Source organism: Thunnus albacares, chromosome 5 (genome assembly GCF_914725855.1).
Source record: "Thunnus albacares chromosome 5, fThuAlb1.1, whole genome shotgun sequence".
In the NCBI taxonomy this organism is placed as follows: Eukaryota; Metazoa; Chordata; class Actinopteri; order Scombriformes; family Scombridae; genus Thunnus; species Thunnus albacares.
The window spans coordinates 33876452-33903749 of NC_058110.1; the positions used below are offsets into that span (position 1 = coordinate 33876452).

General features: G+C 39.7%; 1 protein-coding gene across 2 annotated transcripts in view; it reads right to left on the reverse strand.

Annotated features, from left to right (window-relative positions):
- plxna3 (plexin A3) overlaps positions 1-27298 on the reverse strand; it is a 120224-nt gene that overhangs the window by 19242 nt on the left and 73684 nt on the right. For both annotated transcript variants that reach the window (XM_044350421.1, XM_044350422.1), the window contains exons 13-29: positions 21120-21216; positions 20047-20237; positions 18809-18957; positions 18600-18720; positions 16365-16501; positions 16106-16276; positions 15920-16013; positions 14887-15006; positions 13595-13714; positions 13215-13358; positions 11527-11761; positions 6610-6752; positions 4682-4837; positions 2945-3045; positions 2688-2754; positions 2266-2412; positions 477-636 (exon numbers count right to left, since the gene is read on the reverse strand). In XM_044350421.1, the coding sequence (XP_044206356.1) occupies positions 477-636; positions 2266-2412; positions 2688-2754; positions 2945-3045; positions 4682-4837; positions 6610-6752; positions 11527-11761; positions 13215-13358; positions 13595-13714; positions 14887-15006; positions 15920-16013; positions 16106-16276; positions 16365-16501; positions 18600-18720; positions 18809-18957; positions 20047-20237; positions 21120-21216 (2353 nt within the window). The remainder of the gene's footprint in view (positions 1-476; positions 637-2265; positions 2413-2687; positions 2755-2944; positions 3046-4681; positions 4838-6609; positions 6753-11526; positions 11762-13214; positions 13359-13594; positions 13715-14886; positions 15007-15919; positions 16014-16105; positions 16277-16364; positions 16502-18599; positions 18721-18808; positions 18958-20046; positions 20238-21119; positions 21217-27298) is intronic.

Below are 27298 nucleotides of genomic sequence, written 5' to 3' on the forward strand. Positions count from 1 at the left end.
TATACGTTTTTATATTTCTTTTGTAAAGCACTTTGAGCTGCATTTCATGTCATGAAAGCTGCTCTATAAATAAAGTTTATTATTATTAACTTTTAGCTTCTTTCTATTTTCTTTCTATTTTGAACTATATTGTAGATTCTGATCATATGAATGTTGACACATCTCTTGTAAATGTATGAATATTTCCTTGTGTTTTAACCTGTTATAATTTTATATATTTTATCTTTTTTTTTGATATTATGCAAATAAATAAACAAATTTTTATTCACACTAGCAGTAATACAGCAGTTTGGTTCTGAGATGTGTCGGGTGTCTGGACTCTGGACTTGCTTGCAGTTCTAGTTTATAAATGAAACTCTATATTTGTGAGCTGACAGACACATCCAGAGTAGAGAAGAAGGAAACACATTGTTGGTTTGAGTCTGTACATGAGATTTGTTGACATTAAGTTAAGTTAATTGTGTTGAATCAGTTACCGAGGTCCATGTCGTCGGCCTGAGGTCTCTGGGAGAACGGGATCCCTTTGTAAACGGCGTCCAGCAGTTTGTCTTTGACCTGAGTCACCGTGTCACAGTTCAACACCTTCACCGGCACCTCCGTCCCCGCCTCGCCCTCCGGAGGGATGCACATCAGCGTCTGAGAGAGAGAGAGAGAGAGGGAGAGAATCATCTGTCTGCACAAAACCTTATTAAGTTTGTCATCACAGAGAGGAAAACACCATTATCGACCGGCTGTTAAATTGGATATTTTTAACCACCGCAAACATGCGCGCACACACACACACACATACACACACACAATCCTCAAAGAAACAAAAAGAAATCTGCACACTCACAAATATGCAAACAAAAACATTAACACTTTATAAAGCTGTGGTCAGACTGCTTCATCAATAACCAATAATAATCAGTAATATTAATAATCTTCTCTCTGCTCCATCAGCTCAAACCGCAGATATCAAACATATGTCTCTTATGTTGCTGAAGAAGCCTGTGATGCTTGTTGCCATGGAGACCATTCAACACAACAAGCACTGCAAGTTCTTCAAGAACAGGGCTGCAACTAATGATTATTTTTTTTCAGTCTCGATCGTTTTGTCAATAAAATGTCAGATAATAGTGAAAAATGTCTTATAATCTTTTTAGAGATCACTGTGACGTCTTCAAATACCTTGTTTTGTCTGAAGATGTTCAGTTTACTATCATGAATGACGCAAACAAGCTGCAACCAGCAGATATTCAATATCAATGAATCAACTAATCCTTAATTTGAAGTAAAATCTGTGCGCTATGTTTACTGTCCTGTCTGTGTTTAAGTGACTATATGGAGCATAAAAAAATAAACCAGACAATGAAACAGAAAATGAAGTTTCCATGACATTTAAACTAGTTTCTGCTAACAATCCCAGAACGTAACGCGCCGCATTTTATAGATGTGAAAAATGACGTCAGGAGGAACCACAGCTGTCAGTGAAAGCGTTAGCTAATGTTAGCTAAAGCCGATGGCGACCGCCACCCTGCTGATCTCTGCTAGCTTTGTGCTAGCGTTACGTTTCCTGGCTGAAACTCTATCTTTCAGATTTTTGTTAAAGGACACATATTCTGCACATTTCCAGCTCTATGTTTATATTCTGAGGCTCTACTGGAATATCTTTACATGATTTCTAGTTAAAAAACTCCTTATTTATCTTCTACTGGTCCTTTATGCAGCCCCTCAGTTCAGCCTCTGTCTGAAACAGGCCGTTTTAGCTCCTGTCTCTTTAAGGCCCCGCCTCCTGATGAGCCCACTCTGTTCTGATTGGTCAGCTTCAGGAAGTTGCGTAAACAAACTATAGTAGCAGGATTTCACTTCTGAAATATGAGAGTGGACAACGTGAACGTCGTCACATCGGGAAAAAAACAAATGTGTCAGAGCTACTGAACCCTGAGCTTTGTCTTACAGGCAGCAGTTTTACATAAGTTCACCTCAAGTTTTGGAACTTTGACCATGTTTAACATCAGAACAGGATATAAATTATATGAATATGTCCTTTTTAAATGATTCATTTCTTCTGTGTGATGATTGAAAGAAAACGTTTCCTGCTGGTTTAACAGAAGCACTTTCACATCACGACTGTCGAGGTCGGACAGAAGCTACAATCGTGTTAGTTTTTTCACAAAGCCGCCATCACAACCAATTTCACACTTTTGTTTTCCCGTTACAGTCTGAGGACCTGTGTGTGTGTGTGTGTGTGTGTGTGTGTGTGTGCGTGTGTGTGTGTGTTACCAGCTGTTTGTAGTCGATCTGCTGTCTGATGAGTTTGTCTTCACTCAGAGAGTAGCGAGCCTCGCCGGTGATGGCGTCGATCGGCCCTTTCTCCATCTGCTGCTTTATGGCACAATACAGCATGAAGAGCGGCTCGCCTGCACACTCCTGACCAGCAGAGAGAGAGAGAGAGAGAGAGAGAGAGAGAGAGTCCTCCATGTCAGATCTGAAACCTTCATTACCACCGTTTAATCCTGAAAACTCATCAGCAGGATTTAGCCTATCCCCTTCATTTCCCTATGAATAAATTAACTGCAGCCCTGATCTGATTGGTCACGGTCAGACTGAAGACGGAGAGCTTAACGAGGTCAATTAGGGAGAGGAGGAGGAGGAGGGAGGGAGGGTGAGGAGATGAAGGAGGGAGAGGAGGAGGGATAGATTACCTTGAGGAAACGATGCAGCAGGAAGGTGAACCAGTTCGTCAGCATCTTCTCAGCTACAGACTCCGTCCTAAACACACACACACACACACACGGAGGTCAAAGGTCAGGTGTTTGTTCTGGTGGGGCTCTCGATCAATTAAATATTTAGTAAAACAAGATGTGATTTGTTTGAATATTAATCTGATCATTTTGAGTTTTCATTTAAACATCCTGAACACAGGTGACAGGTGAGAGGTGAAAGGTGAAAGGTCACTGACCTCCTCAGCAGCAGTTTGGGATGGTTCCTGTTCTCCAGGTTCTTCTCGATCAGATCAGCCAGCAGCTGTTTGAGCACCACAGTAGCATATTCCATACGACCCTGTAGGATCAATAACACCTCTGTAACTACTGATCCTTATTCACCAGTTATTAACACATAAAACACAACTATTCACCAGTTATTAACACATAAAACACAACTATTCACCAGTTATTAACACCTAAAACACAACTATTCACCAGTTATTAACACATAAAACACAACTATTCACCAGTTATTAACACATAAAACACAACTGTTCACCAGTTATTAACACATAAAACACAACTGTTCACCAGTTATTAACACATAAAACACAACTATTCACCAGTTATTAACACATAAAACACAACTATTCACCAGTTATTAACACATAAAACACAACTGTTCACCAGTTATTAACACATAAAACACAACTGTTCACCAGTTATTAACACCTAAAACACAACTATTCACCAGTTATTAACACATAAAACACAACTGTTCACCAGTTATTAACACATAAAACACAACTGTTCACCAGTTATTAACACATAAAACACAACTGTTCACCAGTTATTAACACATAAAACACAACTGTTCACCAGTTATTAACACATAAAACACAACTATTCACCAGTTATTAACACATAAAACACAACTGTTCACCAGTTATTAACACATAAAACACAACTATTCACCAGTTATTAACACATAAAACACAACTGTTCACCAGTTATTAACACATAAAACACAACTGTTCACCAGTTATTAACACATAAAACACAACTGTTCACCAGTTATTAACACATAAAACACAACTGTTCACCAGTTATTAACACATAAAACACAACTATTCACCAGTTATTAACACATAAAACACAACTATACACACCTATAATCAATCTATCAATCAGTTATTAACTGTTATTAACACCTATAATCAATCTATCAATCAGTTATTAACTGTTATTAACACCTATAATCAATCTATCAATCAGTTATTAACTGTTATTAACACCTATAATCAATCTATCAATCAGTTATTAACTGTTATTAACACCTATAATCAATCTATCAATCAGTTATTAACTGTTATTAACACCTATAATCATCTATCAATCAGTTATTAACTGTTATTAACACCTATAATCAATCTATCAATCAGTTATTAACTGTTATTAACACCTATAATCAATCTATCAATCAGTTATTAACTGTTATTAACACCTATAATCATCTATCAATCAGTTATTAACTGTTATTAACACCTATAATCAATCTATCAATCAGTTATTAACTGTTATTAACACCTATAATCAATCTATCAATCAGTTATTAACTGTTATTAACACCTATAATCAATCTATTAATCAGTTATTAACAGTTATTAACACCTATAATCAATCTATCAATCAGTTATTAACAGTTATTAAAAGTTATTAACACCTATAATCAATCTATTAATCAGTTATTAACAGTTATTAACACCTACAGAACATCTATTGTTAGTTATCAATACATATTAATGCTACAAACATATAAGAAATTATGAATAGCTATACTTATCTATAAACAGCTTGTTAACAATGATTAAGAAGCTATCAGAACAGTTATAACCGAGTCTTTAACCATCAACCAGCTGCAGGTATTAAACAGCTGCAGCCGTCGGCCAGGTGTGCAGACAGACAGACAGACAGACAGACAGACAGGTTACCTGCAGAGCGGCCATCAGCAGCGAGGCGACGTTCCCTCGGTCTCTCATGGAAAACGACCTCTGAGCCTCCAGCGTGTGGATGAAGGTCAGCAGGAACATTTTGTTGTTCAGCAGCTGACTGAACAGACGCAGAGCTTTCTCTACGTTAGCAGGAGACTGAAACACACACACACACACACACACACACACACACACACACACACACACACACACACACACACACACACACACACACACACACACACACACAGATCTTATATTTAGATTCGGTTTATACAGAGTCTGTGTGTGTACAGTTGTGCTCATAAGTTTACATACGCTGCTAGAATTTGTGAAATATCGGCCATTTTTTGGAAAATATGACTGCTGATGCTGAAAGGTTTTGTTTTATTTAGGGATAGCGGTCGGGTGAAGCCATTTATTTTCACATAATTGTGTTTTTAAATCATAATGATAACTGATCAAAAGTTTACATAACCTCGAATGTTTGACCTGATAATAAACACACAAGTTGACACATGCAGGTCTAAATGGCTATGAAGGGTAAGTTTCCACACCTGTGACTGGTTTGATTGTAATTAGTGTCTGTTTATAAACAGTCAATGAGTTTCTGCACATTTCATCCAGAGCTGCTCTGACTGTACTGGATACTGAGCCATGAGGAAAGCAAAAGAACAGTGGGTGTTAAACTTTATAAACCAGTAAAAGGATATAAAAAGATATCCAAAGATTTGAAAATGCCAATCAGTAGTGTTCAAGCTCTGATAAAGAAGTGGAAAATTAAAAGGTTCTGTTGATATCAAGTCACAGTCAGGTAGAACAACAAAGATTTCAGCCACAAGTGCCAGAAAAAATGTTCAGATTGCAACTTTCAGCTGAAAGTTGCATGTGTGGTTGTTTCAAGATGCACAATAAGGAGGAACTTGAAAAAAAAATGGGAATGCGCGGTCAAGTTGCCAGAAAAAAGCCGCTACTGTGCCAACGCCACAAAACAGCCATCTTATAATCTGCCAAACATCACCGAGACAAACCTCCAAACTTCTGGATAAAAGTTATTTGGAGTGATGAGAACAAAATTTTTAGTTTTATGGTCACAACTATGGACACTATGAATGATTCACATCTTACAGATTCTGCCAGGGTATGTAGACTTATGAGCACAACTGTATGTGATATATGTTTAATATGTGTTTCATATTTCTATTTTAACTGTATTTCATTGTTTTTTTTATTGCTTCTTCTTCCTTTATTTTGTAGTAGTCTTTCCATCCCTCATCATATTGTTTTAATGTATTTCTATTTGTGTGGGTGAAGTAAGGAAGTAATAGCAATAACTTTATTTATAAAGCACCTTTCAGAAACAAAGTTACAAAGTGCTTCATAGTCAAATAAATAAAACAAAGATAAACATCAGATAAAACACACCAGGCTGTCTAAATGCCTGTGAACAGATGAGTTTTAACTGCTTTTTAAAAGAGTCCAGAAACCTGAAACTTATTGGGAGACTTTTCCGAAACTTCGGTGACTCACCGAGTCTTAACACATGTCCAAAATTGTGTGTTTAGATATCTGAATGTCTTTGTGTGTGTGTGTATATATAATAAAACCTTTATAAAACGTGTGTGTGCACAAAAAACAAAAAAATAAATAACAAAAATGAATTAAAAAAAACCTGGATATGTCTCTCTTTAACTATGTAATTATCAAATTTTCAATCCGGATGCAGCGAGCGGAGACTCAGCGGTTCAGAGCTTCCTGCTGGGTTTGTTTAATTAAAGCTGCACAGAGATACTGTGGAAGGTTTGTTCTGTTTCACTGCACAGCAAGTCACAGAGTTTAAAGTGCTTCTGTAGCTGTTAATTCTCAGTATCAGCTCTATATAGATATAAATGTAATGTTATGTTTCTGTGTGTTGTGTCGTAACGTACATCCAGCTCTTTGAGGACGGGGTGTTCCTCTATTCCAGGGAACATGACTCTCATGGTGTACGTTCGATACTCCAGGAAGGGAATCTTCACTCCGTCCATGTCGTTGGTCAGTTCCTGGATGTCTGTCTGCAGCTCTGCGAACGCTGCACGGAGGAAGACGAGAGACAAGTTAAGATGACTTTATGTTAAAAGCAAGCGGCAACCTCCGGGGCTGTAAACTGAAGCCAACAGGAAGTGCCAAAAACTGCAGTTCCTTGAACGACCACTTGAGGCTCCAGAAGCGAGTCAATCCCCATAGACCTCCAAGTTAAAATGCCCAACTTGGTGAATTTTTTTATAACTCACCCGTTTAAGTTTTATTAAGCCATAAAGTTCTGCATAATGAAGGACATGGCTGCTTTGAGTGACAGGTCCGCCAGCCACTAGGTGGCTTGTTTCGCCTCTTTGCCCATTTTTGATTGGCTGGGAGTTAGGCAGCGTCACACACTGCCAAGATGGCGACGGCCGGAGCGGCTCGCTTTGAGCTTCAAAACCGCTCTTCAGAAACCAACGAGTGACGTCACGGTAACTACGTCCATATTTTTATAAAGTCTGGTTGAGACATCTTATAATCTAGTTTTAAAGATACCAATGACTTTGTTTTGACTGGAATTCAATGAAAATGAGTTTTTAACCTTTTAAATCTCAGTGAATCCAAAACTCCTCCCTCAACTATGAGTTGCAGTGTTTTTTAAAACCTACTTGATATGTGATATATGTTTCATTTATCTATTTTATTGTATTTCATTGGTTTTTATTGCTTCTTTTTCCTTCATTTTGTTGTAGCCTTTCCATCCCATGTTATATATTTTAATGTATTTCTGTTTGTCTCTCCTGCACAACTGCTTCTTTGCTTTTAATGTATAGCTGAGAATGTGCAGGTAAAGGTAAAGTAAGTAAAGTTTATTTATATTGCACGTTTCACAGCCACCAGTCATAAAGTGCTTCACAGTCAAATAAATAAAACGAAGATAAACAACAGATAAAACACACGAGGGGGAAAAACAGACATAAAACAAAAGTTTAAACATTAAATCCCACATGCTACCTAAATGGCTGTGAACAGATGGGTTTTAACTGCTTTTTCAAAGAGTCCACAGAGTCCAGAGACCTCAGACTTACTGGGAGACTATTACAAAGCTTTGGTGCCGCCGACTGGAACGCACCATCTCACCGAGTCTTAACACGTGTCCCAGGGAAACTTAGAAGACCGACAGCGTGTTTAGATATCTGAATGACTTTATGTACATATATATCGCTAAAACCTTTCTAAAACATTTGTGTGCAAACAAACAAATAAGTAAAACAAATGCATAAAAATCTGGATATGTCTCTCTTTAACTTTGTGATCAATATAACTTTATCATAAACATGACTCAATGGACTATTAAAATGTTAAATATCAAAGCATCAAAGTCATTAAATCAATTCAAGTATCATGAGTGAATTCTTTAATTAGTACAAACTCACTCGTTTGGGTTTTTTTTAATTAAAATGCAAACTTTGTTCCAACTTTATTACATTTGCACTTTAATTCACTACAATAAAAGTATAAATTATAATTAAATGGGTGTTCTTCTGTAAAGGAGCCTGTCTTTATAGAAAGTATCTGTCTGTAATAAGACTTGTATAAATATGTTGGAATGTTTGAGTATTTCACCTATTGATTAATCACAATTTTGTTAAAATCAGCAGCCTTTTTTTTTTTTTTTGCAATGACACAAAACCAAGAAATCTTCCTAATCTTAGAAATATTTCACTATAACCAGCAAAGGTTTGTATTTATACTAGTAGTTTCTTATAAATAACTGCTTGAAATAATTAAATGATTTCTGTCAAGTGAACCAGTTCATTTATTAACTAAACTGTTGTTTCAGGAGTTCCTCAGGGCTCATGTGTAGGACAACTGTTGCTTTCAATGTTCATGCTCTCATTTAGCGAAATTAAAACCATTAAAACCAAAATTTTCTTTTTTCTAATGATGCACAAGTTTATCTACATGTTAAACTAAAGATTTAAACTAAGGCTAAAACTCATGATTATTTTAATTATCGAGTAATCTGATGATTATTTCCTTTATCAATCGATTCATTAATAGTCCATAAAATGTCAGAAAATAGTGAAAAACGCCTGTTATAGTCAAAGGTGACATCTTTAAATGTCTTATTTTGTCTGATCAGCCCAAAACGCTCAGATGATCAATTCACTATCGTATACTGTATGACAAAGAAAAGCATTCAATTGTCACATTTGAGAAGCTGAAACCAGCAGATTGTCGGCATTTTTGCTTCAAAAATGATTAAAAATGATTGTTTATTAAAGTAGTTGCCAATTAATTGTATCAATCTTCTAAGCAATTATATGAAAGAGCTCAGCTGTTCACAAGGGAAATGAATAAAAATTCAGTTGTCCGCATGCTGTGGAGAGACGTGAGACCAGCCAATGGCGGAGAGCCAGCGGTCAGACCCCGGGAGGATCGGTGAGAGCTCGCAGGCGGACTCGCAGAGCTGCTGTTGTTCGAGGTTGGTGTGTAATATGAGGCGCTGCTGGCGAACACTTCTACAAGGGACCCAGCGAACTCTAGCAATCGTCCGAAGGCATCAAATGCCGGTAAATATCCAAGAAATAGATCCTAAAATATCCAAGTGTCCGTCAAATCATCACCGCAGGAATCCACGCACGTGTATAAAGTCCAATCCGATCAGGAAACTCTCCACAACGGAGAAGATAAATCCAGCAATTCATTCTAATGTAATGTGTTGCGTTCTCAAGCTGAACCCAAGCGGACTCCTAGACGGACATTTGAACGTTCGTAGTATCAATTCAAAAATCAATCAAGTTCATCATCTTCTCAGAAACTCAAATATGGATTTTCTATGTTTGACTGAAACTTGGTTTCACAAAAACTCTCCATCAGCTGCATCAATTATACCAAGTTACAAGTTCTTCAGAAGAGATAAACAGGAGGATAACAGGAGTCCTGATTTACATGAAAGAGTCTATTCAATGTAATGAAATCAAATGACCCAATGACAACGACTTGGACTGTATTGGTCCAATTGTAACACTATCATCAGAAATGTCCTTTATGCTCACTGTGTTGTATTGCCCACCATCATCTAATAATGAGTTTTATGAGAAATTTAATATAACTTAAATTTTAAGACAGAGTTTATTCTTATGGGAGATTTTAACATCAGTTGAGAGAATAACCCGACTAGAAAAAGCCTCAAACAGGTTACAGATGGATTTGACTAATCAGTTAATCCAGGGTTGCTAAATTGCACTTGTTTGCTAAATTAATCTGGGAGCAGATTAAAGAAAGAAACTGACAGGACATCATCACAAAGAACGAAGGCAAATGGATCTTGAAATCAATGGAAACCTTTCAAGGGATGCAGCTGAAATTGTTGAGGCTCATTATTTTAATCATTCGGTGTACAGAGTTTCTGTGAGTTAAATGAATATTACTCCATCAGAGACTGCAGCTTTGCAGCCACTCTCCCCTTCACTGGATGTTGCAGAACCACCCATTCACATAAGAGATATTCTTGAGGCAGATGTGCTAAGAATAATCAATGCTCTTAAAACATCAAAAGCAAAGGATGTGTATGTGATGGATACTGCCATGCTTAAAGATCTAAGCACATCATTAGTCTCTCCCCTCACAAAGATATTAAACCAGTCCCTCTCCCAGGGGGGCCTCCTGAGTGCTTGGAAGAGGGCTACTGTAACACCAATTTTTAAATCTGGCAACCCTCTCACCATCTGCAACTACAGGCCTATCAATATCCTACCAGCAGTACGGGAGATAGCAGAGAGATGGGTTGCAGAGCGATTGACTTTCCACCTGAACAACAGCACCTTTTCCCTGAACTCACTGCGGTTCAGATTTAGAGGCAAACACTCTACAGAGAAGGCTAATTGCTTCTTTATAGAGAAGGTTAAATCATTATTGGATAAGGTTGGTGTTGTTGCGGCTGTGCATTTAGATCTGAGGAAAGCCTTTGACACTGGGAATCATGCTGTCCTCTTCTCTAAAGTTATCTACCTTCAATTTCTCTCCAGATGCTCTTCGGTGGATAGAGTCCATCCTTTCTGGCCGATCTCATATTGTCAGAACCATCAGTCTACTGCTCTCAGTTTCCCCACTGGAGTCCCACAGGGATCCATATTGGGCCCACTACTACCATTTAGCTTATAATGACTTGCCATCCGTATGCCATGAGACTCAAATGTACGCTGATGACACTGTAATATACAGTCACCAGCCACTTCATTAGCAAATCCAACACAACAGCTCTGCCATAAATTCTACATTTATTAAATTATACATTTTCAGTTTTTGTTGACATTACCAGAAAGGTGATAATTCTACTTTATGTTTATTATTGAGGTCGTAGTGGGTGGTGGTAGTGTACCGTGGTGCATTATATTAAATGTATTCCTAATATTTTGTCAACTTCATTAACATACTACAGATGAAAACCAGCCTTTTGGGTAATTCTGGCATATTTACAGTAATGTTTATTAATATGCACTGTCCCTGAGAAATAAATGGAATAAATAACTGAAATATTTTATCAGATTAACTGTGACCTTGGCAGCTTGAAACCACACAACATAAATTTGAGTCTAGTCTTTAAAGCCAAATACAGGTCTGATGAGGTTTAACTCTAAAAGTGAGACTGATTAATGCAGCTCTGAGATGATTTTAACTTGAAATGCTCAAAAAAGTCCAACTTTATAAACATAACAGATACCAGTGTTGAAAAGAGGCTGTTGTTCTGACAGACAGCATTCAAACGTCTTTAAAAACTTTGGTTTTTTAAGGGGAATTGTAACATTTTTCAGATCTGTAGTAAAAACAAAACGTACCCTCTTTGCACTCTAGCGCCACCCGGCTCTCCAGGTTGTCCATCTGCAGCTGGAGGCGTTTCAGCGTCCGGTCGGCGTCGCGTGTCTTCCTCTTGTAGGCGATCAGCACAGCGATGATGGCGATGAGCAGCACGCCGCCGCCCGCACCGATACCGATGATGGCGGGCAGCGTCAGGGCGCTGTCGGAGTAGATATGGAGCGTACCCGGGGAGTACTCCAGACCGCCGACCAGGATCTACAGAAGCAGAGACAGAAAGTTTAAGTTAAACGGACGTCAGGGCTGCACATAAACTTTATTAAAGTTTATGTTGTTTTGCTCATTTTGCTGCACTCTTCTCTAGAAGACAATAAATATAACACACACACACACACACACACACACACACACACACACACACACACACACACACACACACACACATACACAGAGCTATATGCAGACATACAGTAGCCTCATATTAAGTGTGTATTCATTATCTTTGTTGTGCGTTATATTAATATTTTATTAAAACGTTTCCTCTTTACGGGTTCTGAATATCGATCAGAAAACAGATTACAGCTCGTACGAACACTGATGAATAAATGATAAATGATGAGAGAGATAATAATCAATAGCTTAAATAATGTATAAATAGTTTGTTCATTGATACTGATTCACTTTGAACACCACGGTGTGTGTGTGTGTGTGTGTGTGTGTGTGTGTGTGTGTGTGTGTGTGTGTGTGTGTGACCCTCTGATCTGTGATATCAGACCAATTACCCATAACTCCCTGCAGCTGCACTTAATGACTTTCACCTTTATAAAGACCTCCCACTTTCCTTCCTTCTTCTTTTCTCTCTATTCTTCCTCCTCTCCTTCGTTTTCTTTCCTCCTCCTCCTCTCTGTCTTCCATATCTTCTCTTCTCTCCTGTTTTATTCTCCCTCCTCTTTCCTCCCATCTTTTCATTCCTCCTCCTCTCTTTTATCTCCTCTGTTCCCGTCTTCTTCACCTCTCTTTTATTTCCTTCTGTAATTCCCATTTCCTCTTACTCCTCCTTTTTCTCCTTCTTTCCTCTCCACCACCTTTTCTTCTCCCCTCTTTTCTCTTTCTTTACTCCTCTCATTTCTCACGCCGTCTCCTCCGTCCTCTCTTCATCCTCCTCCCCATTTCCTGTTTTCATCTCTCCTCTTCCTCTTGATTTCCTTCACATCCTCCCTCTTTTCCTCCCTCTTCTATCCTCTTTTTATTCTCCTCATCTTCCTCCTCTCTTTTCTTTTCTCCTCTCCATCTATTTTCCTACTTTCATCTCTCTTCTTTTCCTTTCATTCCTCCTTTCTTTCTTAACACACTTTACTCACTTTTCAAGCAAAAATGCCAAAAAAAATTCTCAAATGTGAAGATTTTCTGCTTTTCTTTGTCATATATAACAGTAAACTGGATATCTTTGTTCTTTGTTCTTTTTTTTAAACTGTAAGTCAAATTTTAAAGAAAGACATTTGAATACATATTCCTGAATGGTGGGAAACAATGCATAGACTGATCGAAAATAATCTGCAGATTAATCGATAATAAAAATAATCATTATTTGTAGTAAAACAGTCATTAGTTAATTCGTCCATCTTTCACATTATTTTCTTTGATGAAATGAACGCTGCTGTGTGTGAACCAATCACGTTCATGAAGGCGGGGCTAAGATCCCGTCACTCACCAGTACTCGCTGCTCTCCGGTGAGATCTGGCGAATCACAGAGCAGCTGGTTCTCCGACACGGTCAACAGGCACGGAGACTCTCCGATCAGAACCGTGTAGTTCAGGCGGTTGTTGCCGGGGGCGGGCGGGATCAGGTTCTTACCCTGCACACACACACACACACACACACACACGCACACACACACACACACACACACACACACACACACACACACACAGACACACAGACACACACACACACACACACACACACACAGACACACACACACACACACACACACACACACAGACACACACACACACACACACACATTGGTTTTCATACTGTGTCTCTATCAGATTGATTCTTCTTCTGAACTTCCTGTTGGTTGTTTCTCACCTTGAGGATGATGGGTGACCCCGGTTTGACCTCCAGGATCCCTGAGTTGCCCAGGGGGTCAAAGGTCGGGTTGGGGTAGTGAGTGAAGGGGGTGGAGTTCAGGACCAGCAGGGAGGAGACCTGGAAGAGGAAGAACATCGGCTACATCTCAAGTCTCTTATTTGATCGTTCCTCGCTGGAGCCATAAATGCTCTGGTCCGCCATCTTGAAAGCCGTCTCTAAGCTCTTATTTATGCTCTGAGGAGTGAGGATACACCGGCTGACACACCTCTCATTGGATATCAGTTATTGATTGGATGCTGCAGCTGATCAGACTGATCTGATACATCACTGATCAACAAAATAAACCATAAACAACTTTCTTCATTTATGAGAAAGATTTTTATTTTCATGATCTGTTATTTCCCTCGTTAACTGATATTATAGATAAAATTGAAGTAAGTGAGAGTCCGTCTGTCAGCAACAAACACTTTTATATTTTACATAATTTATCGTTATTCCCACTCATGTGAAGATTCCTGAGTGTCGGGTTTTCATGTGAGTTACATAATTTCCATTTTCCCTGAAACATTTAGCCTAATAAATAATTTCCAGTGTTCAAAAGACACTCTAACCATATTCTTGGTTATTAAATAATGAATTCACAATCAGAATATCAATAAATACAGACGCAAATAATGAATAAATAATATAAACGCACTCTGCCAGTAGAAACGGTTCCTGAGCCTCTGAGCAGGACTCAGTAGTTTTTATTCATGTGCAGGTGTTTGTTAAACAGGCTGCAGAGAGGAAACAGCTGCTGGCAGTGATAACTGTGCACCTTTATTAGTATTAACACAGCACACATGCAAAACTCCATCAGAAGTCTCTACAGCTGTTTAAAGCTGACTGACAGCTGATCCAGCTCGTTTCCTTGTTTCCTCTCTCCTTGCATGGTTTCCTTGCATCCTTAGTGGGAGGGATTAAATTAGCTGTTAGCAGCTCCTGTTAGCAGGAGTCTTTTTTTTGCAGTGTATTTATTATTATTACTTTCCATTTCATCAAAGTGTAGATGATATAAGCAATGTGCTCCACACATTTCATCATTCCCCACCGCAGGCCCAAAAACAAAACAAAACCAAAACACAGAGAAAAAGCAAAAAAATAGTGTTTCAATTATATATAATGAGACAAAATAAGGTCTGTAACAACAGTCCATTAAACTATATGGTGTCTAAAAGTCTGTGATGTGTATGATGTGAACGAGTAAAGAGACCAGCTGTGACGGAGATCCTGTGTGTGTTTTTTTTTACCTGGTCGAAGATGAAGCCGAACTCGTCGGGGCGCAGCGCCCCCTCTGGTGGGTTGGGTTTACTGTACATCAGACCTGGAGCCAAACAGGTCATGGTGCTGTCGTTGACGACGGTGCAGAACTGCAGAGAGAGAAGGAAGAGGTGGAGAGAGAGAGAGAGAGAGAGAGAGAGAGAGAGAGATCGTATGTGAGGTGATGGTGGTGTGTTTGGGATTAAAGGACACGTTCACAATTTCAAGTCTGTCTTAAACCAACAGTCAGGAGCTCAAATGAACATTAAAGCTGTTTTTCTTGCTGTAATCATTCCTCCTGTTCATACTGACCATTAGAAGATCCCTTCATAATGACCTTACAATGGAAGTGATGGAGGACAAAATCCACAGTCCTCCTTCTGTGCAAAAAATGGATTTAAAAGTTTATGTGAAGCTAATATGAAGCTTCAGCGTCCAAATGAGTCAAATCAAGTAGATATCTTTCAACGTTACAGTCTTTTTAGTGTCAAAGTTCCTCTTTTTGTTACTATACTTCCACCTGCAGCTCAACAGGGAAACACTGTCCGAGGAAACACAAAGAGGGAATTTGATGCTAAAAAGACTGTAAATGTGTCAGATATCCACTTGATATGACTAACTCAGACTGATGAAGCTGAATAGAAGCTTCACACAGACTTTTAAATGACTGTGTGGACACACTGTGGATTTTATCCTCCATCACTAACATTGAAAACACATTTGAAGGATCTTTTAATATCCAGTATGAACAGGAGGAATGATTACAGCGAGGAAAACCTCTTTCACTGCTCATATGGACACCTGACTGCTGGTTTAAGACTCACTTGGGAAATTGTGAAGATTAAAACCTTTAAATCCTCTTTCAGGTAAAACATGGAGGCTGCTCTACAGACTGGGAAACTAACGTCGTGTAGACTTAATATGGTTTGATTGATCATCTTGTGACCCCTCAGATTTCATGTGCGACTCCTTGAAGGGTCCTGAGCCCCGGGTTGGAAACCACAGGTGTAGTTTTGTTCTTACATTGTTGGTCTCCACTCCTCCGTACTTGGCTCGGACTTTGGGCTCCTGGATGGTCAGCAGGTTGGTTCCCGTTACCGTGATCACTGTACTGCCACTGCACACACACACACACACACAGGTCACAGATCAATACTCTGATTGATTGTATTTCTGAGCAGGACGTGGGGAAATGATCTGAGTGTTTACTTGAGGATGGTCCAGTTCGGTTCGATGCTGCTGATGGTCGGGTCCTCGGTGTAGATGTATTTGGTCTCCGAGCTCGTCACCTCGGCCCTGTCAATCATCAGCCGGATGGGGGCGGGGCCGGCGCCGGACAGGGAGGCGGGAGTTATGCAGATTATTTCCCTATTGGTCCGTCTGCGAGGAGGAGGTCGTTACACGTTTATTAATTCTTTCACAACATATTAATTAAATCTTGAGTTCGTGTGTAGATGAAAAAACTCACTTGACAAACAGACACTCGTCCTTGTCGATGTAGACGGTGACGCTGCTGCCGGCGTCCAGGTGTCGACCTGTCACCGTCAGTCTGGTTCCCCCGGAAACAGGTCCCTTCTCTGGACGAACGCGACTGAAACTGGGGCTCTGGAGGAGGAGGAGGAGGAGGAGGAGGAGGAAGAGGAAGAGGAGGAGGAGGAGGAGGAGGAGGAGGAGGAGGAGGAGGAGGAGGAAGAGGTGAGGTTATAATCCAAACTACTTCTAAAAACACAGAGGAATGTCCTCTCAATAACTGGACTTGCTCCTGTGAAGGTTTGAGCTGGATGGAGATGGTTGTGTTCACGCTGGGAGGTCAGAGGTCAAAGTTCAGGGTCTGGACAGAGTTTGGTGTCTTGCTGAAGAGCACGAGGTGAGACTGAAGTACTTTTGTGAAGGCAGATGTTTGATTGTCACCATAAAGTCTAAAAATCACGATAAAAGCAACTAATATATGTATCTGTCTCCCTCTGTTTCAGAGTTTAGAGGTGAAACTTCTGATTATTTTATAATTATCGATTACTCTGCTTATTATTTCACGCAAGTGATTCAACATTTTGTCTGTAAAATATCAGAAAATAGTGAAAAATGCCTGGACTGAAAGAAAAAATCCAATAAATATTCAGTTTACTGTGTATAAACTACTGCATATAGCACAGAGAAGCTTCACATCTGAAAAGCTGCAACCAGCTAATTTTGGTTTAAAAATGAACAACAACATCATTTTCAGCTCTCCTGGTCGCCGTCACCTGCCGTATATTTTGTTTTAATTGTAGTGAGCAGCACAAGCTTTCCAGTTGGTTTCCATAATTTTTATATAAGTAAAGTTTCTGAGCTTCTCTGAACAAAATAAAACTAAACTTTCAACCAACAGCAGCATCATGAGTGAGACTCTGTGTTGATGACTGAAGTGCTTCTCTTAACTTGTTTCCATGCAGTCATGTTGTCATACGCTGCTGTCAACATGTTATTTACTGTGTTGCGGCTTGATGAAAGTCTTTCAAACAATATTTTAACTAAGAGTAACTGTAATATTGTGGTTTTATTGGTTAAATCAAGAAGTTTCCTCCGTCGACGGGGCTGACTGTGAATAAAAATATTTTAATTTAATTTTGTATTAAAGGGGCCATATGATGAAAAACTCACTTTTTCAGTGCTTGTGTGTATGTATTTATAAGACCAGTCAGTTTGGTGTGGGCCGGTTTGCTCTGGTTTACTCATGTGATTCAACAAGCCGTTCAGATTTGATGCCCCTTTTTACATCACATGGGGCAAAGCTAGGCTAGGCTATAAACTAAGCTAAGGGCAAACAATTCACCCGTATCACGGGGGCTGGACCGGGGGGACAGAGCTGCTGCTTGCTGACAGACGGCTGCTCAGCCCCGGCGACTTTATTTTTTAAACTTTTGGGATTAAGTGGATTTATCTTCAATCCTGCCTCTAAACCTAGCCGCAGCTAACGCTCCACACACCACCACCTCCGCTGCTGCTCGCATCAGTAATAAACATCTTAAATGCTGGTGAGTTTAGATCATTTTAAAGTTAATCAGTATGTAGATATCCATGTGTATTAACAATAACATTATGCCTTTAGATTTTGAGTGTGGATGGAGCAGCTACGACGTTAGCATCAGTTAGCTCTGATTGATCCGAACTCCATTCAGAAAACAAGCAGTTGTTTGCTCGTCGTCTTGCAGACAGACTCAACAAAGGATGAATTCAGGCTTTTTACAAGTCGACATCTTGATGTAGTTATTTCAGCATCCTTTTGATCCATTTAAAGCAATTAAATCACAACTAAATCTAATCTAATCTAATCTAATCTAATCTAAGTTTATTTACACTCAAACCTGCTGTTCTGAAGGCTGCAGTGGATCTTTGTGGTATTTTGACTGTCAGATACGTTTTATTAAGACGTCAGGGAACTGTGTTAACTTGTGGAAAAGCGGTATAATATGGCCCCTTTAATTTAAAACGATGACGCATCTCTGCCTGTAATGATTCCTCCTTTAATCCGCCCACTCTGCTGCCACGGCGACACTTCCTCTGTCTGACGTCTGAGTCCCTTAAATGCTTAAACGACCCAGAAATCAGGTTTCTCTGAACCGTGTTTGTCATCCTGAAGATGTTGAAGGAACCAGATTACTGCAGAGAGATCTGACAGTAACCCGCTCACATGATAATGATTTATTCTCTGACACACACTCACCACGAAGGAGTAGGTCTGCGTGGAGAGGGTTCGATACTCGGCGCTGCAGACGCCGATGCAGAGCTCGACGGGTCCACCGGGAGAATGAGGGAGGAGAGCTTCGGCCATGTCACACACAATCCTGGAGACACACGGAGAGAGAGAGTCAGCACACGCCTCTGACGTGTTCTGTGGAACATGCTAACACGCTAACACGCTATGACGCTCACCTCTCGGCGCTGATGTACTGCGACGGGACGGGGTTACAGCGGACTCCGGCCACCTGAACGTGAGCGATCTCCTTCACCTGCAGACCCAGGTTCTCCCCCTCGATCGTCACCCGCGTCCCCCCCTCCCGAGGTCCCGTCAGAGGATCGATCTGTGGGGGGGAGGAGGCAGGAGATCAATCACTTATCAGTCATTGATCCCTGATTACTGACTTTGATGAATGATTCTCTGGAAGGCTTTTAGTGTCCACACACACACACAGATGCAAAACATCAGTGGTGGAAAGTACAAAGTACATTTACGCTTTGCATAATAAGAACTTTTACTTATGATACTTTAAAGGACGAGTTCACAATTTCTCAAGTGAGTCTTAAACCAGCAGTCAGGTGTCCATATGAGCAGTGAAAGAGGTTTTCCTCGCTGTAATCATTCCTCCTGTTCATACTGGATATTAAAAGATCCTTCAAATGTGTTTTCAATGTTAGTGATGGAGGATAAAATCCACAGTGTGTCCACACAGTCATTTAAAAGTCTGTGTGAAGCTTCTATTCAGCTTCATCAGTCTGAGTTAGTCATATCAAGTGGATATCTGACACATTTACAGTCTTTTTAGCATCAAATTCCCTCTTTGTGTTTCCTCGGACAGTGTTTCCCTGTTGAGCTGCAGGTGGAAGTATAGTAACAAAAAGAGGAACTTTGGCACTAAAAAGACTGTAACGTTGAAAGATATCTACTTGATTTGACTCATTTGGACGCTGAAGCTTCATATTAGCTTCAGATAAACTTTGAAATACATTTTTTGCACAGAAGGAGGACTGTGGATTTTGTCCTCCATCACTTCCATTGTAAGGTCATTATGAAGGGATCTTCTAATGGTCAGTATGAACAGGAGGAATGATTACAACAAGAAAAACAGGTTTAATGTTCATTTAGGCTCCTGACTGATGGTTTAGGAAAGAAAAATTGTGAACTCGTCCTTTAAGTAATTTAATTTTGAATGCAGAGTTTTACTTGTAAAGGAGCATCTTTATACTGCAATAACGTAAAGATCTCATCATACAAATACAAACACTCATACAGCAGTAGTGCAATAAACCATTTAGGTAACAGTATCACAACAATCCCACCACTCGGCTCATCAGACGTCCCCTAATGAGTCCATTCTTGTCAGTCCATAAATTCTACTTCACAGATGATAATAATGAGAGTGCAGGTTTGCGGGTTCGATTCCTTACTGTACCTTGGTGATGCGCGGGTGGCTGCAGCGCAGGTTGTGTCGTCCGTGGTGCATCCAGTTCTGTTCAGGTGAGGGGCAGTGCTGCCGCAGGAGGCACTTCCTGGTTTCTGTGCACCAACCGCATTCAAAGGTAGGCGGAGCTTTGAGACACTGACCGCAGCTGGAGCGCTGAGCCTCACACTTATACAGCAACGCTGACAAACACACAAAAGATACCATCGACTTTATTGATCCCACAGAGAATCTCAAGTGTCACAGCAGCAGAAGGAAGCGTAACAGAGACAAGAATACATTATCAGCTTCCATTATATGCAAAATGAAGCAGTGAAAACAAGAACAAAAGGTACTAAATACTGCGTAGAACATATATTTAGTTACTACAAAGTTCATTCAGAAACAAAGACATTACTCTGTATTTTCTTGTTTATACAGTTTAAGTTTGTTGCCTTAATCCTTTTATACTGTGTTTCTTCTACTGTGTCATTTCCTGTCATTGTATTTTATTATTTCGTTACTTCCTTCCTGAAAGCTATTGCTAATTGCTATTAAAACACCAAAAGATATTCAAATTTTCCAAGTGAAGGTCAAGCTGAACTAAATTTGACATTTTTTTTAAACATTGTGACCAAACTTGGCATTATAGCTGATGCGGTGAGGTCTTTTTTAATTTAACTGATTATAGAGGTAATAAATTAAGGCTGCAACTACCCATCATTCTTATTATGGATTAATCTGACAATAGTCTTTTCAAATAATCAATTTGTGAATATTCCCAAAGTCCGTGGTGACGTCTTCAGATGTCTTGTTTTTTCTGACTAACAGTCTAAAACTCAAAGATATTCAGTTTGCTGCAGTTTGTTGACTGAAACTATGTATTAGTATGTATGAAATTATGTATTTAACAGTCAATATATTTTGTTGACTCGTAAATCAAAGCAGCAGTCAGTCAGTCTGTATCATGATTAGTTTTTCTGTATATCTGAGTCTGAATCTTCTCTCTTACAGACTTGAGGTCAGTTTGAACATGTTGAGAGATGTGAGGTTTGTGCTGACTGATGATGATAAACAGGTTTTACCTTTCATAGACATAGGTTTGTCGATGAAGAAATCTCCATCCCAGACAATAGAGAAATCCACTGGGAGATCACCGGCCTCATCCCCTTCATACCAATACTACAGAGAGAGACAGACAGAGAGAGAGAGAGAGAGAGAGAGCATAATTTAAAATTTAATTTTGTGTTAATTATAATCAGGCAATAGGAAGAAACTTTAATTAAAGAAAAGGGAGAAGAAATGAAGGAGACACACAATACATTAGGAGCTATAACTGTATCAGGGAGTGCAAAAATTTAAAAGATCCAGAGACAATATGTTTAATGAGAACAGCAACACATGGCACAAGTGTTTTTCATAATGTATCAGAGCAAATTAGTCTTTATATTTGTGCTGATGTTCCACTTCACAGCCAATACCACTGTAGGTAATGTTAGTGCAGCTATTACCCAAACATTGCTACAACCATTATAGCTAATATTCATGTTACATATAATATTTATGAAGCTAATATTTGTGCAGTTACAGCCAATGTTACTACAGCCGGTATTCCTACTCTAAATGCTTTAGTTAATGTTACTATAACACTATAACACCTAGCTAATGTTAGATGTACAGCTAACATATTAACAGTCAGTGTTCCAAAATAAATATAGTTAATATTACTACAGTTACTACAGCTAGTGTTCATTTTACTAACACTATAACATTGGTGCCAATACTACAGCTAATATTTGTACAATATGTAGACCCTTAAGCTAATATTACCTGAGTTATTATTCTTGAATGGTTTTAACAGTTTACGCTAATATTTGTACAACTATATAGTCATACTATCCCCAACATTTCTACAATTTATAGTAGCTAGTGCTGCTATTATCTAATGATACCACAGCTAATATTACAGCTAATGTTCACTTCATACAGCTTTTGCTAGATAATATTTGTACAATTGTTACCAAAGGTGAACTTACTTTAGCTAATAATACAACAGTGAAAACAGCCAATGTAACTGTGGCTGTTAATATAGCTAATATTGCTAAAGCTATTGCTACAGATAATATTTTTACAGTATTGTAAAATATTACCTTTAGCAATATTAACACTGTTTTGCTGCTAATGATACTATAGCTAATGCTACCACAGCTAATGTTATCACAGTTTATCATACTAAACTAACATTACTACAGCTAATGCTACTACAGCTAATGATTCTAAAGCTAATGCTACTACAGCTAATGTTACTACAGCTAATGTTATCACAGTTTGTCATACTAAAGCTAATTAACCTAAGGTAATGTTACTACAGCTAATGATACTCAAGCTAATGTTACAGCTAATGATACTAAAAGCTAATGTTACTACAGCTAATGATACTAAAGCTAATGCTTCTACAGCTAATGATACTAAAGCTAATGCTACTACAGCTAATTTTATCACAGTTTGTCATACTAAAGCTAACATTACTACAGCTAATTAACCTAAGGAACTGTTACTAAAGCTAATGATACTCAAGCTAATGCTACTACAGCTAATGATACTACAGCTAGTGTTATCACAGTTTATCATACTAAAACTAACATTACTACAGCTAATTATCCTAAGGAAATGTTACTAAAACTAATGATACTAAAGCTAATGTTACCACAAGTACTATTTGCACAGCTAAGCGTTGTACATCTTATATTTCTATTGCTATTAGAAACAAAGACTGTCCATAGAGGAAATAAACTCAGCAGAGATACTGCTTTAAAGAAAAAGAGATGGAAAATGGTCACATGCACACCAACGCACACACACACACACACACACACACATGCACACACAGAGCGGTGTTGTCATGGTGGCTGCAGGTCTCCATGGTAACCAACAAAAAGCAGCCAAAGAAACAACATAATGGATTTAGAGCTGATGGGAACCTGATCTACCTGCTGGTCCCTGTGTGTCTCGTCTCAGGTAAACAGCAGGGAGTTAATGGAACAAAAAAATATTAATGTGGATGTATGTGTGTCTGTGAAATGAACAATACAACTCATCTAGAATCCTGTTGAAAAGACAGAGAGAGGCTGCGTCCTAAATATGTCAGCTCAACTCGACTGACACCAGATAATCTGACACACACACGCACACACACACACACGCACACACACACGCACACGCGCAAAGGATCGGTTAGAGAGAGAAGTTGAGTTTTTTGAAAGATTGAAAATCAATGTGTCTTAATGACTCTGGTCTACTGCTCATTTAATTAACTTAAAGCACATGGAACACACACACACACACGCACACACAAACACACGCACACACACACAGATAGATTCATTAAGGGGTGGCAGCTTGATAACCTCACTTCAGCAAAAATATCTACTGTAAGAATCTACTGTACCACACTACAAGACACACACACACACACTGCACATGCACACACACACACACACCCTGCATGTGCACACACACACACACACACACACACACACACTGCAAATATACGCACCCACACACACCCACACAAAATTAACAAATTTCATTAAGTCACGGCAGCTTTCAGTACAATATTCCATCCTCAGCAAAAACTACTTCACCATCCAACCAGGATTTTACTGCTTTTTACCTCACACACACACACACATTTGCACACACTCAAACACACACACACTCTAACACACACACACACACGTTTGCAATTAATAAAGCGTTGATATTAAAATGATCTTTTCTGCAGAGCTGCTAGAGCGACCATATTATTCATAACATTGTGTGCATATGAGTGTGTGCATGCGTGTGTGATTGTGTGAGTGTGTATGTGTCTGTGTGTATGTGTGTGTGTGTGTTGGAGTGATGACCACACAGCTGAAATATGTGAAATACCAGGACCAATCGAAAGAGAGCGATGTGTGTGTGTGTGTGTCTAATGCCCTGGTTTTCCATTAAAAGCAGCCAGCTGAGCCCAACGGAGCAGCATCATAACTCAGACTGCTGCACGCACACACACACACACACACACACACACACACACACACACACACACACACACACACACAGGCAGTATAAGAAAATGAAAGGAGAGAGAGAGAGAGAGGGTGCTGTTGAACGCTCACACTGACACCACAGATCACAATCAGAGCTGATGTTGAACGCAGCTCTTATCTGCAGCTCTTACAGTGACAGACGCTCCTGAACGCAGTTCACTAGAACCTCGACGTGACGTTTTGAAGCCGTTACTGATCACACACAAACACAACCGGACCTCCGACTGCTCCTCAACACACACACTCACACACACACACACACACACACACACACCACAACCAAACTGCCAAGTATTGAGGTTTTGATACCCGTCGTCTTTTTAGCACCGAACGCCGTCTTTGTGTTTGCTCACACCGTGTTTCTGCTCTGAGTCACGGCGCAGGGAGACGTCCTGGTAGGCGCATGTTGGCCATTTTTAGCTCAGACTGAAATATCTCAACAGCTATCAAATGGATTTCGGTGAAAATTAACGTTGTTCAGAGGATGAATCCTGCTTGACTTCCCCTCTGACATCACCATGAGGTTAACCCTAACCTTTGTGATTCAGAGTGAAATATCTCCACAACTATCAGATGGATTTTTTTGGTTAAATTTGGTTGAGACATTAACGTTCCTCAGAGGATGAATCCTACTGACTTTGGCAAACTTTTCCTCTGACATCAGCATGAGGTTAACCCTAACCTTTGTAGTTCAGAGTGAAATATCTCAACAAATATCAGACGGATTGCCATGAAACTCACGACAGATATTCATGTTCCCTGCAAGAAACGTTCTCACCAATTTGGTGTCACCAAAGTCACCAAAGTCAATATGACTGACTTTGGTGACTTTGGTGATCCTCTAGCTTTTCCTCTAATGCCGTCATGAGCTTAACTTTTATGGTTCAGAGTGAAATATCTCAACGAACAATAAATAGGTTGCCATGACAACAGACATTCAAGGTCCCCAGAGGAAATACTGCCACCAACTTTTCCTCTCGTGCCACCAGCAGGTCAAAGTTTTCATTTTTATTTACGTGACAACGCAAACTGAGTCACTTATCCTGTGATATCTCAACAACTACTTGATGGATTCGCACAAAACTCGTTCATGCTCACCAGAGGATGAATCCCTCTGACTTTAGTTTTTTGTGCTTTCTCATCTCGCAGGAAACCCTGGGTTGCAGGCTGAGCCTTCGCGGTCCTTCGCAGTCCTGTTTGCATCCTTCCATGGCTATTGCTACTTATTGTTATTGTTATGATTGTTGTTATTCTGTCCCCCCCCCCCTTTCCCTCGCTCTTTCTCTCTCTCAACCCAACCAGTCAAAGCAGATGGCCGCCCACCAAGAGCCGGGTTCTGTTTGAGGTTTCTTCCCGTTAAAGGGGAGTTTTTCCTTACTGCTGTCGCCAAGTGCTGCTCATGGGGGAATTATTGGGTCTCTGTAAATTAAAGAGTACGGTCTCGACCTGCTCTATGTGAAAAGTGCCCTGAGATGACTTTTGTTGTGATTTGGCGCTATATAAATAAAATTTGACTGATAAATTGATTGACTTATCCTGTGATAGACTGTATCTCAACAACCACTTGATGGATTTGCACAAAACCCAGTTCAGACGTTCATGCTCGCCAGAGGAAGCATCCTTCTGACTTTAGTGATCTCTAGCATCACCATGAGGTTACCTTTTGTGGTTCAGAGTGAAATATCTCAACAAATAATAGATAGATTCCAGATGAAATGTGCAACAGATATTCAAGGTCCCCAGAGGAAATACTGCAACCAACTCTGACTTTTCCTCTCGTGCCACCAGCAGGTCAAAGTTTTCATTTTTATTTACGTGACAACGCACACTGAGTCACTTATCCTGTGATATCTCAACAACTACTTGATGGATTTGCACAAAACTCACAAGTTCATGCTCACCAGAGGATGAATCCCTCTGACTTTAGTGATCTCTAGCATCACCATGAGGTTACCTTTTATGGTTTAGAGTGAAATATCTCAACTGGATAAATCCACACTGACTCCGAGAGGCTTTTACCGGGGACTCCCTCTGATTTTTACACTCCGAGTCTACTTTTTTTCCTCCCCAGCCGTGTTTAAGTTTTGATGTATCCACTTTATTTGTTTAACTCAGACAGATGAAGCCTCATATTATCGTCATCTTCAACTTGAACAGAAGGAGGACTGTGGGTCTCTTACAGCCAGCATGAACACACACACACACACACACACACACACACACACACACACACACACACACACACACAGGCAACTCTTTACACAGACATATTAGTGTGTAAGAACTGTATATATTGTCCTTTTCAGTGGACTCCAGCGGTTTTATGTTCCTCCTTGGCGCTCTGCTCGGTGTCACGTGCCTCCTCTTTCTCCCTCTGTCTTCATAAAGCTTCCTTCTTGGTGTCTATTGGCTTTCTGGGACCTGCTGAGCGCTGTGATGTAATTGTGTGATCTGTGTTATTTATCACTTGGCTTGTTATTCTGTGTAATTCACTGAGAAATATTTTCCCCACCGGTGCAATAAACTCATGTCGATCTTAATTCCTTTTTCTCTTTTTTTTATTTTTTTTCTCTCTCCGTTGTTTTTTTCCTCGTCGGTATATTTCTCTTCCTGTTTCTGTCTGGTTTTCTTACCGTCTCTTTTTCTCTTTCTCTCCTGCTGGGTCTTAATGTCACAGTACTGCTGGACACTGTTGGAGCGTGTGTGTGGATCTGTCGTCCCCATGGTAACCCCTAACTGGTTGCTAGGCCTGTCACTATGGGGTCAGAGGTGCCTGGCAACAGCAGCAGGAGTGAGTGTGTGTGTGTGTGTGTGTGTGTTCCTGTTAAAAACTGCGACTTTGTCTCTTTTCTTCTTCTCTGAGAGTTGAGGTGAGTTCAGCTGTAGTTCCTCTAACGACCACTAGATGCTGCTGTGATATTGAAGTGAATGGAAAAATTCAAAAACTTCTTTAAATTAAAAATACAAAGTCAGTACAGTTTTTACACGTGTAAAGGTGTAGCTTCAACTCCAACTGAAATTAAACTGACTTTTTTTTTGCCTCCTACAGAAACATATCTGATCTGTAAATCACTTCCTTCGTTCGCCTTTGAAAAAAAATCAGAAACCAAAAGAGAGAAATTAATATTGATGGCACCCCCTGAATTTACATTAATTTGATTTAATACCATTCA